The sequence below is a fragment of the Sceloporus occidentalis genome, unplaced genomic scaffold (genome assembly GCF_023333645.1).
Source record: "Sceloporus occidentalis isolate IW3139 unplaced genomic scaffold, rSceOcc1.0.p SCAF_5, whole genome shotgun sequence".
NCBI classification, from domain to species: domain Eukaryota; kingdom Metazoa; phylum Chordata; class Lepidosauria; order Squamata; family Phrynosomatidae; genus Sceloporus; species Sceloporus occidentalis.
The window spans coordinates 145628159-145645980 of NW_028316985.1; the positions used below are offsets into that span (position 1 = coordinate 145628159).

General features: G+C 37.7%; 1 protein-coding gene across 7 annotated transcripts in view; it reads left to right on the forward strand.

Annotated features, from left to right (window-relative positions):
• Window positions 1–17822, forward strand: part of INPP4B (inositol polyphosphate-4-phosphatase type II B) — a 339484-nt gene that overhangs the window by 125643 nt on the left and 196019 nt on the right. For 6 of the 7 annotated variants that reach the window (XM_089525748.1, XM_089525750.1, XM_089525752.1 and 3 more), the window contains 3 exons: window positions 4042–4126; window positions 9570–9794; window positions 13414–13458. In XM_089525748.1, the coding sequence (XP_089381874.1) occupies window positions 4042–4126; window positions 9570–9794; window positions 13414–13458 (355 nt within the window). Of the gene's footprint in view, window positions 1–4041; window positions 4127–9569; window positions 9795–13145; window positions 13256–13413; window positions 13459–17822 lie in introns of those variants that run through there. The other variant, XM_089525753.1, reaches the window with a different exon arrangement.

Genomic DNA, 17822 nt, shown 5'->3' on the forward strand with positions numbered 1-17822 from the left:
CTAGTGTCAGGGAGGTGTCTGCTCAGTTTGGCCCTGCTTAAGCCTCATACTGTCCCTGAATATATGAGATTTTTGTATATATAAATGGACTTTGTCTGAGGACAGCTTGTCTAGGCGAATCCAGTTTGATCCCAAATAACCCTAATTTAGCATCCTGCCTTTCTTGTAAAATCAGGAAGCTATTTGCATGTTTAATTGAAGAAACTTGTTTCTTTCATCAAGGAGCTCTGAGCATTCCTCATGGTTTCCTAAATGGCTAACACTTGGCATTCCTGTTTAAAAGTGAAAAGCATGTGTTCTGTACCTGAAGTGATTCATTAAACCAATGCTATTCCTTGGCTCTACTAAGTAAATGGCAGTGTACATTTGCTTCCCTGGTGTATCAATTAGTGACATTTCCAAGTGGAGTGTGTTCAGATATGGTGTGTACAGTTCTTCCTGAAAACATTTTTTGCAAACCATATAGAAATGTGGACCTGAATGCATTAAAATTTTCAAAAATGCATTCAGTTCTGCATACAAAGTATTGCTCAACTGTTATGAGAGAGGTCTTGAGGAATCTCACTTTGGTTGTAAGCTGTATAAGCATTTGAAGCAGCTCTGGGTAGAGTTTTCCCACAATGACATCAAAACCATCTAACAAAATCTCCTGAGAAAACTCTACCTTTTCACTTCAGAACATTTTTTCCCATGACACTTCAAGGAAGATAAATAAGAGTCAAAAGAAAAGAGAAAAAAGAAAAGAAAAGAATTCTGACATTTTGATTCTCTTTGGCTATTTTCAGTGCTCTTACTAGCATTTCCATTCTTCCTGATTGAAAAGGGATATTGGGATTCCAGGAAGGTAGTCTAAAGTTACTACAGCATCACAGCAATATTAATCCTAAAGTAACCAACAAGCACAAAATGTCTTGAAGAGACTTCCTGGTTTGCTGAGTGGCTAGAAATGCATTCTGCCTGAAAATATCCTTTTATTTTTGGAGGTATAGCTTGCTCTTTCCAAATCCAAATCGCTAATATGTGTAAAAGCATTTGAAAGTCCCAGCCAAATAAAACACACATTTTACAGTCATATACATATGGTAGCTTAAACCATACCAAAATATAGTGTATAAATAAATAAATAAATAAATAAAGTAATTTACTACTTAGGGGAAATGATCCAACCTTTGGAGAATATTAAGGAAGAGAATAGGTTTCTGCTGTCTTCATTTGGTTCATACACAATACAGTCAAATGTCTTAGGTACTAGATATCAATTTTGGAATTACATAGAAAACTGGGAGCAGCCACCAAGAAGGCCTTCTCTTTGGCGTCTCCGCCAAACATCCCTATGAGTGTTACTGAACTGAGAGAAGACTTTTCTTTAAGACTGGGGTAGGGAGCTGTCAGGGATTGGGGGGGCTGCCCTTACCTTGAGAGCGCTGCACCCCACCCTTCCTTGCCTCACCACTGAACAGTTATTTTTGAAAACCGTTTTTTTGCCCTCAAATGCCCACCCTGATTAGGTATATGGGGGAAAATATCATCCTTCACATAGCCTGAACCAAAATAACCCCCCCCCCCCGAAAAATCTCTGTCACTACCATCCCATTTGAACTTCCATTCCTTCTGCCTTGGTGGAGAACACTTTGCTTTTTTAATAGGTCTGCTTCCTGTCCAGTGTTTATAGAACTAGATGACAACTCTCTTTCTCTGTGTTTGCTGCGCCTCCACTCAAACCAGTAGGGCTTGAATATGCACAATTTTCCATTTTCATAGGGGGTCCAGAACCGATCCCCTGTGAAAATGGAGGGAGGGCTGTATACATATATAAACACTTTAGCCCAAGGATGCTGCAACACTGCAGAATTAGTGCAATTTGATACCACTTTAACTGTCACGACTCCATTCTTTGGAATCCTGCGATTTGAAGAAAGTTAAATATCTGACAGAATTACAAATCCCAGAATTCTATAGCACTGAGCCATTGCAGTTAAAGCGGTATGAAAGTGCATTAATTCTACTGTGTGTATGTAGCACTCTACTGCATGGATCTCTGTAAACATTAATATTCCTATATTTTACAAAGCACAAAGAGAGAAAACTAGATCCTTAATTCCTGTTTTTTGAGAGATGGCTCTATTATTATTGTTCAGCATTTGGTATGATGTAGTTAGCCCACCTTCCAAAATATGGATAGCAATAAATTATAACAGTGGGCTGTTTTTAAATTCTAAGCTCTAAAGTATATTGATTCCTCTTTACTTGACAATTTTTTTTGCTTCTGAATGATATCCCCTTAAATATAGATGTTCTAAAAATATGATTATCTGATCAAAGCTAGTTAAGTAAATTGTAATGAAAAACATGGATTACTAGATTAACTGTTAGTAGATAGGAAGGTAATTGATTGCTTTGGCCTGAAGAATTGCAGTTTACTGGTTTTCTTAGCTCTGTTTTGAAGCTTAATTGTGAAGAGAAGCAGATACCAGTTGTTCAAAACAAATTTTGAACATGCCTCTGAACAGCCAATACCCTTGCCTTTTTGCTAAAAGCAATGTCTGAAAAACTGTAATCATTCAGCTCAAGCTGCACTCCTTGGGCAATGAAAGCTCACCTGCGTTTCCTGTTTAGATTGCCTTTCAAACTTAAATAAAACAGCACCACAATGTGTTATGACTGACTTTATAATACAGAGAGAGTTGCATGATATTTTAATAAATCATTTAGTTTCCTTACCTTGTTTGGCAAGAAAACCTTAACTGAGGCAGAAAGTTAATGCATGTAGAACAATGTGGTGACTGTGAATGTTTCTCAGTGCTAAAGATTGCTTGTATGACATCATAGTTATGAAAGCTATTTCACTTTTGAGTCATATGGAAAGCAAGAAGGGCATTTAGCAGTGGCTTCAGTGGTATTATGGTTCTTCTGTGCTGCTAGTCCCTTTTTGAAGAAAAAAGATTCTGTGCTAGAAGGTGCTGCTGCTGTTGCTGAATTTACAATACTGTTTACTAATGTGCCTCTTGCTGTTGCTGTGTGCCTTCAAGTTCACTCCAGCTTATTGTCACCCTTACATTGGGATTTCTTGGCAGATGTATTGGGCTCAGGTTTCCCATTGTCTTCATCTATGGATGAGTGAACATGACTTTCCCAAAGTCACAAAGTAGATTTCCATGGTTTAGCAGGGATTCAGAACTTGGTCTCCCAGAATCCTAGTCCAACCTTTAAGCACTCTGGCTCTGTTCTTGCTAACATGTACTTTGTATTAAAGAGACAGTGTGGTGTAGTGGTTTGGATGCTGGATTAGGGCCACATTGCAGAATTAATGTGGTTTGTCATTGCTTTAACTGCTCAGTTCTATGAAATTCTGGAATTTGTGGTTTTGTGTGATATTTAGCCTTCTGTGCCAGAGTGCTCTTGTGCTACAACAAACTACGAAGCCGAGGATTCCAGAGGATGGAGCCATGGCTGCTAAAGCGGTGTCAACCTGCATTAATTCTGCAGTATAACAGCAGTGGACTCCAGGAGTCTAGGATTCAAATCCCCACTCGGCTGTGGAAACCCACTAGGTGACTTTGGGTGAGTCACACATTCTCTCTGTTTTAGAGGACGTTAGTGGGAAACGCCTTCTGGACAAATGGTGCCAAGAAAGATGATAGGTGATAGGTTCACCTTAAGACCACTGTAAGTCAGAAAGAACTTGAAGGCACAACAACAAACAACATTAACAGTCATTTCATGTATCATGTTGCTTGTAGCAATAAAACAGATTGCTCAATACTAGCCATCAGAATTTAAAACCTGCTTATTTTTTAGGTTCCAGGCATTTATTCATAAGCAACAAAGTTTTCAAGTTTGCCATATTTAGAAAACCCCTGCATACAATGTCTCCAGAAAGAATATTATCTCTTTTTATGAAGCTTATTTTATATAGATTGTTTAACATTTTGTTTTATCCAATTGTGAAACAATATGAATATACAGACACAATCAACTTAGGATGCCAAATAGTGATTTTTTTTCTTTTTAAATAAAATATTTATTTTTGTTTCTGTACAGAGTTGCGAAGCTTCTGAGTTAGTGATCCTGGAGCGATGCTGTATTGTGGAGTTCAGGAATAAAGCAGATGTTTCAGTAGTCCTCAGTAAGTAAGAGTCAGCATGATGCTTCTATGATGCTATCCGGTTCATTTTTACTTAGAAACCAGTCCTATGTAATACATTGAGCTTATTCCATGTAAAAAGGTATAAGACTGTAGCCTTAATATAATTTCCTCCTTCTCCTTCTCCTTCTCCTTGGTATCACTTGGCTATTTTTTTCCCCTTTAAATCTTTAGGCACAATAAAGTCTACTATTCAGCAGAACAACAATGGTTAAGATCATGTGGTAGTCATAATAGCCCAGTGTTCCAGAATCAAGAGCCTGATCTGGTTCATTAAATATAGTTCTGTTTTGCAAAAACTGTGCATAAAAACAAAAAAGTGAGTCCCAGCATATTATGATCAGCCTGTCATCAGGAGTATTTTGTGTATAATAACAACTCTGTAATCCGGAAAGACATATTAAAATATTAATATTCTGATATTAAGGCATACACTGAGACAATATCACTCTAAAGCCAGAGAAAGCTCTATGTTTTGCTTTCATTATTTTGAGACCGGGATTTTAAATAAAAGTAACTTTCCTTAATGTCTTGAAAATAAAAGAGGTGCGTATTTACATGTCATCCTCGTAATAAATACAAATACGTCTGTATACAGTCTAGTCTTGAAGAGCATCTTACACATGAACTGCTGTTTTTCCAGGAGCTGACTACTCTGCTCTTCTCATCCATAAATGTGGAAGCTGCTCTGTGGAGGATTTGTAGTGCTGGCAAGTCAAAATATACTTAATAGCTATTTTTTCTTTTCCTTCTGAACATAATTTTTGGTATGAAGTTGAAGGCTTTCATGGCTGGCATCCATGGTTTCTTGTGGGTTTTTCGGGCTATGTGGCCATGTTCTAAAAGAGTTTTGCCAGCATCTGTGGCTGGCATCTTCAGAGAATACTTTTTGATAATTAGGTAAAGGATATTATTATTAAACTTTATTTATAAAGCTCTGTAAATTTGCATGGCGTTGTACAGAATAATCAGATTATGGCATGTAAAATAAATAAATAAAAACCGGCAGGACGTGTACATTCTAGAAACAATAATTACAAATTAATACAATTTTAATAGAAACAATAACTCTACAACATCATAGGTTAAAATGACAAAGGAACTGAGATGTATGTAATGGCAGATAAAGGTAAGTGTAGGAAAACCAGAGCTTGGAAAGATAACAGACTTCTAGAAATACCAGGTAGCATGGCCAGTAGTTAGGCTTGCAGGGAGATTTTGGGAACGGTAGTCCAGAAAATTAAACTTCAAAGAACATGGGAGTGTTACTAGTGAAAAATGATGCTGTCTGATTAAAGGTACCATTTGAAACCACTTTAATTCTGATGGCTCCATCCTACAGAATCCTGGGATGTACAGTTTTGTGAGCCATCAGCACTCAAGGCTAAAGGCTTTGTAAAACTACAGATCCCAGGATTCCATAGGATTAACATGATGTCAAACTGCAGATGCACCCTAAGGAGCCTTATCTGATAGCACCCTGAGTGTTGAGAGCTATTTAAAGCATGGAGTTTGTTTTGAGTTGTCCTGTATGCTTGCTATTGACTTAGCATTCTACTGTTAGTGTACTGTTTTAGAGAGTCCTTGGACATTTAAGTGGTGTGGAGTAAAAATGAGTTAATTTGAGGAAGAATTGAGGTTGGCTGTTAATTGAATTCTTTATGTATGGTTGAAAATTTGACTTTCAAGGGATCATTAACCCTGCATCATCAGTAAGCAAGAGATGATTTCATCAGTACTAATTTGAACATGAATTCAGGATTCAATTGGCTTTGTGAATTAAAAGTCTCTGATGACTACATTAGTATATCCTGCAGATATAATTTATGTATCAAAGCTTCCATTATGCTTTTGTTATAGCATATGGTTGGTAGCTGTGATGGTGTTTTATATTTTAGACTAGCAGAGCTTCATTGATATTCTCAAGCATTTTCTGCTGCTGGGATAGCAATTCAAAATTACTGTGTTTCCAAACAGTCTTAGCTGTTTGGAAAGACATCATTTGTCACTTTAAAAATAATAATAAAAAAACCTTATCTTTAAAGAAAACTGTTAGAAATGTTGAGTGATTCTATGAAATAGGTTTAACAGCTGACACAAAAAGACTTAGGAGGATTTTAGATGCACAAATAAGATTGGGATGGTAGTGATATTATATAGATAGGGACATAAATACAGCATGGGGCAAAGCTAGAACTAAAAGCCTGGATGAAACCGAAGGGACAAGATTCACAAATGAATGTGTATGCCACTATGGATGTGTGTGCATGCACTACAAAAGTTGCTTCAGAAACATGAGAGATCTGTTGGAATAACATCCAATATGTGAGGAACTGCTGTTGGAATCAGAAGTCAGAAAAATTTCCATTTATCCTGCTAAGAACAATATAAGATCTCAGTTGAACCACCTGCTGCAACAGTATTCTATGTAGAAATTTTGTATTCACAGAAGAAGTAGGGGGAATCACAACGTGGAACCATTTACAGCACAAGCCCTGTGGTGCATGTAGTGGGGTTGATAAATTGTCTCCCAATTCTGCAGAGAACTGAAATCTGTAGTATTTTCATTAAAGTCCACTTTCCTTCTTTTTAATAAATCCTGGGGGAAAAAAAGGTGAGCAACTGGCTGTTAAAGTAAGAGTACAGATATGAGTGCCAGTTTCTGCCTTTTTATTTTGGATTATTAGATGATTACTTTCTTTAGTGATTGCAGCAATTAAGTGACTGTTTGCTTGGTGTTTATAATTTCTGTTAATTATTTCCTTCTCATGTTTTCTTATATCTTCCTACTACTAGAAAAACAGCAAAACAAAGCATATTTTGAAGCACATGCATTCTCATTATTTACTATGTAACTCAGGTTTAGTCTGTTTTTCACTGCAATTTCATTGTGTCTTGACTCTAGGTTTAATTGAACTGATTGTCTTCTCTTTCAAGCTTACTAATTATTGTGGAGGATGTTTTTAATTAGCCAGATATCTTCTAGAAATTTGACAGGGACCATGAAACACCATATTGTGGCTGATGTCTTGTGACAAATAGTGTTTGAACATCTGATTTTAATTTGTATACTGTGCCTTCTCCATGGGCTTCCTGTTCAGCACTGAACACAAGCTTGGGCAATGCTAGTTTAAGTGTGTGGTGTAAGCAGAAAGGCACTCTCTAGGTGACTTCATCAAGGGAAAATGTCTTGAAAGTCCAGCAAATATCAAGCAACAAACTTTAAACATTATATGATTTTTTATATTCTGATTTCTTTTGTGCCAGAATAGATATGACACCTAAATTTTTACTCCAAAAAGATAATAAGATTATGCTGCTTTAATTTAGAAGTCTCCTCCCATGCAATGGTATAATAAAATCCATTGGTTTACTTCAAGTGAGTTAATGTAAAAGTCAGTATTCAATCACTAAATATCTGTTTCAGCATCATCAAAAAAGCAGCCAGAGTTAGAAATGCTCAGAAGCTGAATAAACACACAACTAAACAAGCAGACCTAACATTTGTTTAAAGAAGGCATGTTTTCATGGGAGTTGTTAAAAGAGAATGATGGATTTAAGGATGCTAGTATGGCCAAAAATAGTATTCTAGTTTTTGAAGTTATGTCATCAAGCATCCTGTGTCAAGGGAATGATTGACATAAATATGATAACAGAATGCTCTCATGGTCTGTGTAAGCAGAGTCAGCATGGAATAGTAGCCTGAGCATTGGACTATGACTCTGGAGATCAGGGTTTAAATACCCACTCCAAAATGGAAACCCACTGGGTGAGCCTGGGCAAGTCATACTCTCTCAGCCTCAGAGGGGGACAATGGCAGACTCCTTTTGAACAAATCTTGCAAAGAAAACACCTTAGAGTTGTCATAAGTCAGGTACAACTTACTTAAAGCAGTATTCTATAGATTTGCCTGCCATTTCTGGCTAGAAGCTTTCAACTGCGCATTACCTCTTTTTACTGAGTGCTTACTCACATCAGAGCTTTCCTGCTATTTTTGGGACATACTGCATGGGGAGACCATTGATAATGGTTCTATATTTTTCATGGCCAGAGTAGACATGCTGTTAATTTCATTTTTGCATTTAAGTTTCATATTTTAAAATGAAAACATCAACCATCAGGGACAATAACTATGGTGATAGCAACAAACAAATGGTGGCGGGGGTGGGTGGGTAATGCTTTCCTTAGTGTTGTTCAAGGGAATGGGAATAGATTGTTGGGAAGTGATTATTGTGTAGATAGCTCAGCTCAGCTTCAAAGCTAGACAGCTACAAATTCCTATAGATACATAGTTAAATCTGGTGGTGTCTTCTATTAAAGCAGCATTGATTTTCCTGCCACTCGTTCCTTACTTTGTGTCTGATCATTTATATTGTGTTAATGTCATGCTGAATTTGCAACTAAATGAAACTGTCTATATGGCAGAATTTTAAATACCTAGAAGAAGCTATTTCCTTTGTGAATTCTAATCAGACGAGTGACCCTTGTTAGCTGAATTTTCCAGGAAACCCAAGAATTCATTCATTCATTCATTCATTCAGTAGAGAGAAGAGCAATAAGTAAACAGTTAGTTATCTAGAAGCCCACCAGCAGATGCGTGGTAAGAAATGATTGAGAAAATTCTGTCTACAAACTGTTGGTTAATCAAGAAAGAGCTGTGTCATTCTAAGTTACTGCCAAATACTGATGCATCTGCCAAATACTGATGAACATTATTCTGACAAAAATTGGGAAGCAAGGATGGGGGGGGGGGGGGGGGGAGGCCAGTGATAGTAAAAAAACCAGTGAACATACTTTATTCTAATGAATTGCACTACACCATTTGACAGAGTGTCCACACAGCTAATTCAGAGTCTTACTGAGGTTAGTAACTTTGAAGGGACTTACAGAGCTGCCAAATAAGCACTAAATGAGGATTCATTATTTCAGTTTAATGATACTGCCACCTAGTTTTGAGCTACATTAATTGCACTTTTTTTTTTTATTCTGAGAGGTTTTTCGGAACAAAAGGTTTTTAAGAGTGCGCTTTCAGAATAGTGCTATACTATTTGTATTTTATTTTTAAGTGTACTTTAGAAACTGTTTTAATTATAATTTTTAACTGTATGTTTTAATTATTTTTAAATGTTGGTAGTTTAATTTCATTTTAATATTGATCTTTTACATATTTTAATTGTGTCATATTTTAATTTGTAAGCCACCTTGAATCTCAGGTTTGAAGAAAGGGTGAGGTAGAAATAAAATTTGTCAATATCATCAGCAACAGCTGCAGCAGCTGTGCATTTGAATTGCACTGAATGTAGTGCAACAATGGCTTCATTTCATATTGCATGTATGATATTTTGTATTCCATCTCATCCTGATTGTCGTAAATACATCTATTAATGTCTGGTTTAATAAACATTTGTTTTGTTTTTAAATGCAGAGTTTCAGAGTGGAGAACCAGACCTTTACCTTGAAGCTTCATCAAGGTCTGATTGTGAATCTTGGGCCGTGGCACTTGGAGAGGCAAATTCTGAAGGTCTGCGTAATAAAATCCATCAGCTCCAGAGATTGATCATGGAAATCAAGGAAGAGAGGACTGCAGATGAAGTACAACAGTTTCTTCCATCAGCACAAGCAGACAGTCTTGCAGAGCCCAAGCTTACAGGTAAACATGTTGTTTATTTACATCCTTAATCCCGTGCATGCTATTGACAGGAGTGGGGTGCTGTTACTCTCTGAACACCCTAGTATAGGCAGATAAGAGATCTAGTAAGGATCACTTTCTGGTCTGTGGTGTTAATACAGTATTGAGAATGTGTTTTGCATGAACAGTTTATATTTGTTTCATGAGACTTAGCTCCATTGTAAAAGTAGATACATTTGTCTAGCTGGTATTAGGTTTTTTTTATTAATTTTAAAAGATTTTATACACAGATGATGTTTCTAGATTTGATACACAGTTGCTGTATCTTGAGTTTCTGTAGAATATGGTGTGTACTTTATCTGTTAGTTAGATTTGTCTCCTACTTTTGCTCCAGTGAGCTCCTGGTATTATAGTTGGCTCTCCTGAGTGCCCTATGAGGTAACATCAAGGTTAGGGAGTGAAAATGACTGGCCCAAGGTCACCCAGTGTGTTTCATGACTAAATGAGGACTTGCACATGGATCTCTCACTGTCCTAGCAGTCTGTTATCTTCTCCCAAGACTGCGGCTGAAATTAAAGTTTTGTAGGACTGAACGTCTGCACACGCCCAGCCCTACAATTGGTGTGCGGGCACCATGATTGTGCATGCCCGTCCATACGTGGCATGCAACGATTATGTCCATGTGGTGCAGCACCCAAACAGTGCCACACCACACCGCGCCACATGGACTTCATCATTGCGTGCGAGGGCGACAATGGTGCCACACACACAGTGCAAAAAGAACCCACTAGGAGCAGGTTCTTTTTAGGCCTCACAGAGGCCACAGTGTTTCTCTGCTGTGGTCTCCATCCGGGCTGTACAGCCCCTAGGACTCCGGGAGGCTTACAACATTAAAAAACAGTGCAGTTAAAAACATACGAAAATACTACATTAAAATAGAATTAAATTGCTACAATAATTAAATCAAATTACATATTAAAATATCAAATACTTTAAAAAAGATAAAAAAAAAGTTTAAAAATACATTGAAATAATATAGCACCCCAGGCCATTCTTTAAAAGCTTTTTGTTTTGAAAGCCAGTCTGAAGAGGACTACCACACAATCTAACCACTCTACCACACAAGCCATGAAGACAGATTATTAATATTCAGATTTTAGAGATGGTTATTACTTCTGGGATACAGCTTTTTACAAACTTGTTGATCGTGCTTCTGACTCATTAAGCAGTATCATGTAAATTTTACTCATAAGTGTAGCTTAAAAATGGCATCACTGACTAATCATGAATGACTCAAAAAACCTCAATTCTTAGCTCCATTTGTTTAGACACCCTATCCCCTGGACCAAAGTCAGGATAATCTGTGCTATGGTATTTCCAGTTTCTAGGCTTGGATGAGAAAACTAGACAGTGAAGAAAACTGACAAGAAGAAAATGAATTTTTAATGTGGTGCTGGAGGAGAGTTCTACAAATGCTTTGAACTCCCTGAAGTGGATACAAGAGAAATTCCAAGCTTGAACTATCATTAGAAGCTGATATGATAAAACAGAGGCTACATTCTTTGGATACATCATGGCACTTTGGACATGACACTTTGGAAAAGATGATAATACTTAGTAAAGTTGAATATAGTAAGAAAAAAGGAACACTGAATTGTGGGTGGATTGACTCAGTCAAGAAAACGTGTTTGCAAGACCTGAGCAGAGCTGTTAATTGCAGGATCTCTTTGAGGTCTTTCTTTCACAGGATTGCCATAGGTTAAAGTCAACATTGCCATAGGTTAAAGTCCAGACTATACAGCAGGCTTCTTTTGAAATAATAATAATAATAATAATTATTATTATTATTATTATTATTTCTATACCACTTTTCCGCAGTGATCAAAGCGGTGTACATAGTAAAATTATTAAAACAACATAAAATTAAAACAACATTACATTAATTACAATATACAATTTAGAAAAGCACTTCAAAAGCATGTGGGTAAGGTCTGCTGTTCTGGGTTGTGAATATTCTGGGTTGTGACTGACAGTCAGGATATGAACATTGGTTACTTTCTTTTTCTCAGAATCTTGGAATCCCACAAATATGTGATGCTGGATTGGAAGTCTCTCCTCTCCCCCTCCAAATTTGTATATATTTCTAACTTTTATTTTTGTTTTTCATAATGTATATATTTTTATGCATCCCCTTTTGTTTGTACCTATTTTTCAAATATATACATATTTAGTCTGCATGTGAATGCATGGCTGACCTATTTGAATCTGTGATGTGATGTTTTCTCTTCCCCTGAGATGAAGCTTCAAGATCTAGGAAAGGCAGATGATGCTAGAAGCCAGGGATGTTGAGCAACTACAGTCATAGGAGACACCAAGGAATGAGCAGAGTCAGAGCTTGGTTGTGGTCAGGTAGAGAGGCAATTTAGGGAGGAGACAGAGTCTGGGAGAGAAATAGGGTTGGATTGTAAGGTTTGTATATAGTTTTTTTTAAAAAAAACATTTAATTTTTGGTGTTTTGGTGTTTTTGACTTCATGAATTGTTTGTTTTTAAACTTGATATTTGTACTTTTTAATGTTTTTGTATTGCTTTTAATTTGTATTGTTTTTAATTTGCTGTTAGCTGTCTTTGGCCCCTGTATTTGGGGAAAGGCAGTATGATGATGATGATCATTATCATCATCATCATAGAGGCAGGAGGAAAGTTAGGCTGAAGGTTAGGATATCAGATGAGATTATTTTAAAGAGTTTCATTTTGTAGGTGTGAGAAGCTACCAAAAGAGCCCAGAACTATCACCAGGAATAGAAAACAGTCCAAACAAAGGATTGTGCTAACATGTTCCAGCTCTCTTTCTCTTATTCTAGAAAGGTATGTGCATGCCTTTAAGTCACCTGTTGACTTATGGCATAAGCCAGAATTCAGTTTCCTATTAGATGGCCCCTGGTTTGTTATGTGTGAACTAGAAATTACTGTTTAAACAAAACTAGCTTTGTTAAACAGGTTAGGAAAACAATCTAGGGTAGAATTTTCTAAAACCCCAATTTGCAGCCTGCACAAGTGACAAAGCCAAAATCTGTTAAAATGATAATGTATTCTGGTTTCTTCTTTCTACCAGTTGTCAACTGTAGTAGAAAAGGGGGCACTCCGTATTATCCTTTCTGACCATGTATGTAGGGTATAGTTTCAGGTTGCATATAGATGTTCCCTCTAAGTTGGGGATATGTAGGACCAGGCCTTGGGTCTGAATCAAGCTCTCCTCAAGTTGCCATCACTTTGTAGTTTCCTAGCTCTTCTAAGACTTACTTAAAATAAGAGTTCTGAGGCTAACATATGCTGCTATTTCTTTCCCTTTGGCATTGCCAACCACTGGAGTGCACCCCTCAAACTCATCTGCAATTGGAATCAGCCTGCAGGCTGAAAGAATATCACACCTTTGTAGAAAGTGAAGGAACAATGGTCTTAAAGAGAGAACAAGATGGTGAATGTGAGAAGGTTTCGTCTTTATTAGCAGTTTACTGCATATACATGTCTATAAATTAGCTTCCTTAATGATACAATGAGTATAAAACCACTAATTGCATTATCTAATTTATGGAAGAGTGCTGTGCATATAGTAACTTAAGTACTCATTTCAACCAACAGGTCTTAAGAAGACTCTCTGTGAACCAAAGCTTGAATTCAGTCTTGGTAAGACACAGCTTTACATTTTATTTGAACTAAAGGGATTTTTGAAAGAAAAGAAAAGAAAGAAAGAAGAAAAAGCTCATATCTTTTCTTTTTAGGAAATAGGATAGATGTACCTAAACAGTCTTCTTTGAAGTGGCATTGTAAATAGCTATCTCATTTCTTTAACAGAATTAGCTCAGGTTATATTTACTGATCAACAGACACAGACTTTAATTATTATAATTCACACTGGGGACCAGATAACCTATTGATTCGGACATCTGGAATTTTTGTAGCTCTGTAAAAGGTAGGACTTTTAATGCTGAAGTACCGTATATACTTGACTATATATCAACTTCATGGATAAGTCCAGGACAGGCAGGTTTTGGGGCCAAAATTACAGATTTTGCCATGGCCCGTGGATAGGTCAAGAGTAAAACTCAGAGAGTAAAACACACTCCTTCAGTTTGTGTATTTGTGCACGCAGCAAGAGAGACTCTAATTGAGGCTTTTTGCTTCAGCACTTCGTTTCAGCCTTCAGTCCCCAGACAACGATAGCACAGGTGGGAGAAGGACTCTTAAACATACAGTAATCAATCACTCAGGACTCATTCTGTTTGGCTCAAGAGATAAAGAAAGTGCTCTCCTGACTGCATGGAGAAATCTGAAAGAGCTGCTATCACATTACCATAATGACCTGTAAATACGTCAACCTGAGATTTTAGGGTCAATTTTTGGACATAAATCTTTTGACTTATAAATGAGTATATATTGTAAGTAATATATGCATATAAGAATTATTTATAGGTAAGATTTTAATTTTGGGGTACAGCAATTTCTTGAGTACAATGTGCTCACGTCATACGCGGGTGCAATATATGTGGCTTTTAGCATACGCTGAAAGCTGCGCTGAAAGAAGCCATGTCGTGCACTGGAAAGAGTAATGCTGCACACCACCACACACCGCTGTCTTTAAAGGGGCTCGAGCATACACGGAATTTCCCTTACGCGGGGCCCAGGAACAGGACCACTGTATTACATTTTGAAACAGAAAACATCTCTGGGAAAGTGTATCTTATTAATTGGTACATGCCATTCTTTTTTTTTCAGGTGCATGTAGCACTATTAAAAATGTTCAATCAGTCAAGCATACCAATTAGCTGAACATGTCATCATAGATAAGATAACCATAGGTTTAAAGAAATACAACCACCTTTGCTTTACTGAGCTGAATTCTACAGCTATCAGTATGTCTAGTAATCTCCATATTTTATTTTATTTTATTTTATTATTTTGGAATTCTCTAGCCAGTCTTGGAAATAACAATGCTGGCTGGGAGATTTTGGAAGATGTAGTCCAAGAAAATAACTCGAAGTTTGGTTATTTCCTCTTAAATAGTCTACATGTTGATGCTTTTAAAATAACTTTAGTCGGTGTTACGTTTTTCTAGGAGAGTGTTAATTGTGTGACTATATGTAAAATATAATATGAATGGAATGTTTGGGCAAAAGCCCTGAATAAAAGCGAAATATAAGTTCAGTTTAGATGCCAAAAGTAGTAAAATGCAGAAATGGCTGTTGTTAAAAACCATTAGGTTAAAAGTCACTTGACATAGGAGTTTATCGCATTGGGCCAGGAATGCTTTGAAACAGTTCTTGGAAATCGCGCCCCCTGGAACAGATCGGGGACGCGATTGGAATGCCCGGCGGCAGCTGCGGCATTCCTCCGTGTGGTAAGATGCGTTCTGGGACCCATCACGTTCCCAGAACACTCCCTTTTTAGAACACATTGGGCATGTTCCTGGTCCAATGCAATAAACTCCATAATGTCTAGTTGTAGCCAACTGTAGGGAGTGGTGTAGATCTCTGTTACTAAACTGAAGAGCCAGCGTTGTCGGAAGATGGCTTTGGTGGTAATGTGGCCAGCATGACTGCACTGAATACTGTTACCTTTCCACTGAGAAGTGGTACCTATTTATCTACTTGCATTAGTATGCTTTTGAACTGCTAGGTTGACAGAAGCTGGGACTAGTGATGTGAGCTCACCCCATCATGCAGCACTTGGGCCTCAAACTGCCAATCTTCTGACCTTATGATAGTCAGAATTGGCATCTTAACCACTCAGCCACCACATCCCATTATAATAACCATTATATCAGCCTTAATTTTGCTGTGACATATACAACATAAGAAACAGGGATTGCAATATTCTATAAACCAGTATGGGAGACCTGTAGCCCTCCAGATGTTGTTCGTTTCCAACTCTTATCAGCATTAGCCAGCATGGACAGTGGTCAAGAATGCTGATATTTGTATGACAGCAACACCGCAAGGTGTTATCTATCTTTCAGATAAACCATTTTTTCACTACTATGTATAATTTGTAGATTAAATGCATTAAATATATGTATTTTCCTCTAAAATCTTTTTTAATAACACAATAAATCATTTAGTGAATAGTTGGTTACATTGTTTTCTAAACTAAGACCTGAAACAGATGTGCAGGTGGGGGCAACTTCTGGCTGCATTGGGGGTGTGTTGTTTACATGATGCATGTCCCTGCAGTGCCTGGAAGCTGCCCTGGGGTTGTGCTGGGGCCACCTAAGGCAGCCCAAATCTGACCCCAAAAGGAGCAGATCTTTTTCGCTACTATTTGGGGCCATGGGAAGAGGAGCTGTAGCATGTGTTTGTCTTGGCCCTGGGGCCACTGCGGTCAGAGCAGCTTCTGGCAGTTCATTGCTGCCCATCTGTTCTGCCCCTTACTTAATCTTTCTAAAGATGTCTAGTCATGCTTAATGTAGAGGCCTGAGTAAAATGGGCCCTTTATTTCTTCATGGTATATTTTGTACATTTCAGGCAACTGGTTTTTTTATTCCTATTCTTTGGCTTTTTATGTTTTTTCTTGATTGATTTCTCTCCCTAATTTTGATCCATAGGTGGCTTATGCAAAATTAATAAAATATCATACATTCAGTCTGCATCTAGCCTGTCCAATAGACAGTCTTGCTCTCTAGTAGTATATTCTTCCTTCCAACCCAAGATTTTTGTGATTGAATTAGATCTCATTTCACTTTTCCATCTGGTAACAGGTGGGTGCTGTCCCCTGGTGGTCCATGGTCTCTTCTCCCAGGACTGCAGGTCTTTTCGCTGGCCAGCAGCAGAGAAACAGGAAGTAACCAGACATAGCAGCTCTGCACTTAATAGTGACTTTAATTTTCTGCTGTGATGCAGTTCTGAAATAATTTCTCTAGGGCCATAGAAAATCAGTTTTGCATAGTTAATTTCAAGATCTTGGGCTTCTGTATTTTGGCTTTGAAGTTTTAATATGCATGACAAGTTTCATGTTTTGGGTTTGGCACGGAAACAGCAGTCTGCCTCTGTGATGTTTGTGACAGTTATGTCCATCCTTAGGGTGGTGTATATTTTGTCTAATCATTTTAATCTTAAAATAATCCTAACACCCTATCCCCGTCTCACTCATGGTTGCATGTTTTCTGCATATATGTATGGGACTTTATATGCATTTGTTTTATATGCACAAATATCCCTATGTAGAAGGTGGGGGCAAGGTCACTGCATTGGCTACATAAATACAGCATGATCTTTGGGCTTTGGGAACATCATCTTAATCAGCCCTTTAAAGATGGTATGCAGCAGTCTCTTGAATTCAACCTTCTGCAGCCTCTTGATGTGTTGAATGGCAGTGCTCATCACATCCAACCAGCATGGTGGGCATACTGATGGGGATGTTGTGAATCAGTGTGTTTGTGATGAGCAGGTTAGGGAAGGCTGATCCTGCACAAGAAAAGAAATGTATCATGAAAGAGAAGTGTGCATTAAAAATGCTGGTGGTTCACCTTTAGCACATTAGTCCATTGCAGAAACTGCATAGCAGCCTGAACCTCAAATATTGTGTGTATATTGTAATAGTGGAGAACTGCATCTCTATGTTTCTGTGTTCAAATGTTACATGCAAATTATATAAATGAAACATCACTTGATGGGTTGTCACCCAATGACTAAAATATGGTTGAGGATTTTATAGGTTACCTATAGGTTTGTAGGCTTTCATTTTCTCTCTTTATTTGCAGTTCACTGGATTTCATTTATTTCAGTGATGTCCAAGGAGTCAGAATGGTATAGTGGTTTGATCATTGCACCATGACTCTGGAGATCAGAGTCTGGATCCTGGCTCAGCCATGGAAATCCACTCAGTGACTTTGGGCAAGTCACACTTTTTCAGCCTCAGAGGAAGGCAAAGGACACCCCCTTCCTTCTGAACAAAATTTGCCAAGAAAGCCTTGTGTTGCCTTGTTGTTGTTAACTGCCCTTGAGTTGACCTTGACTCATGACAACCCCAAGACCCCCTGTCCTCCACTGCTCTGC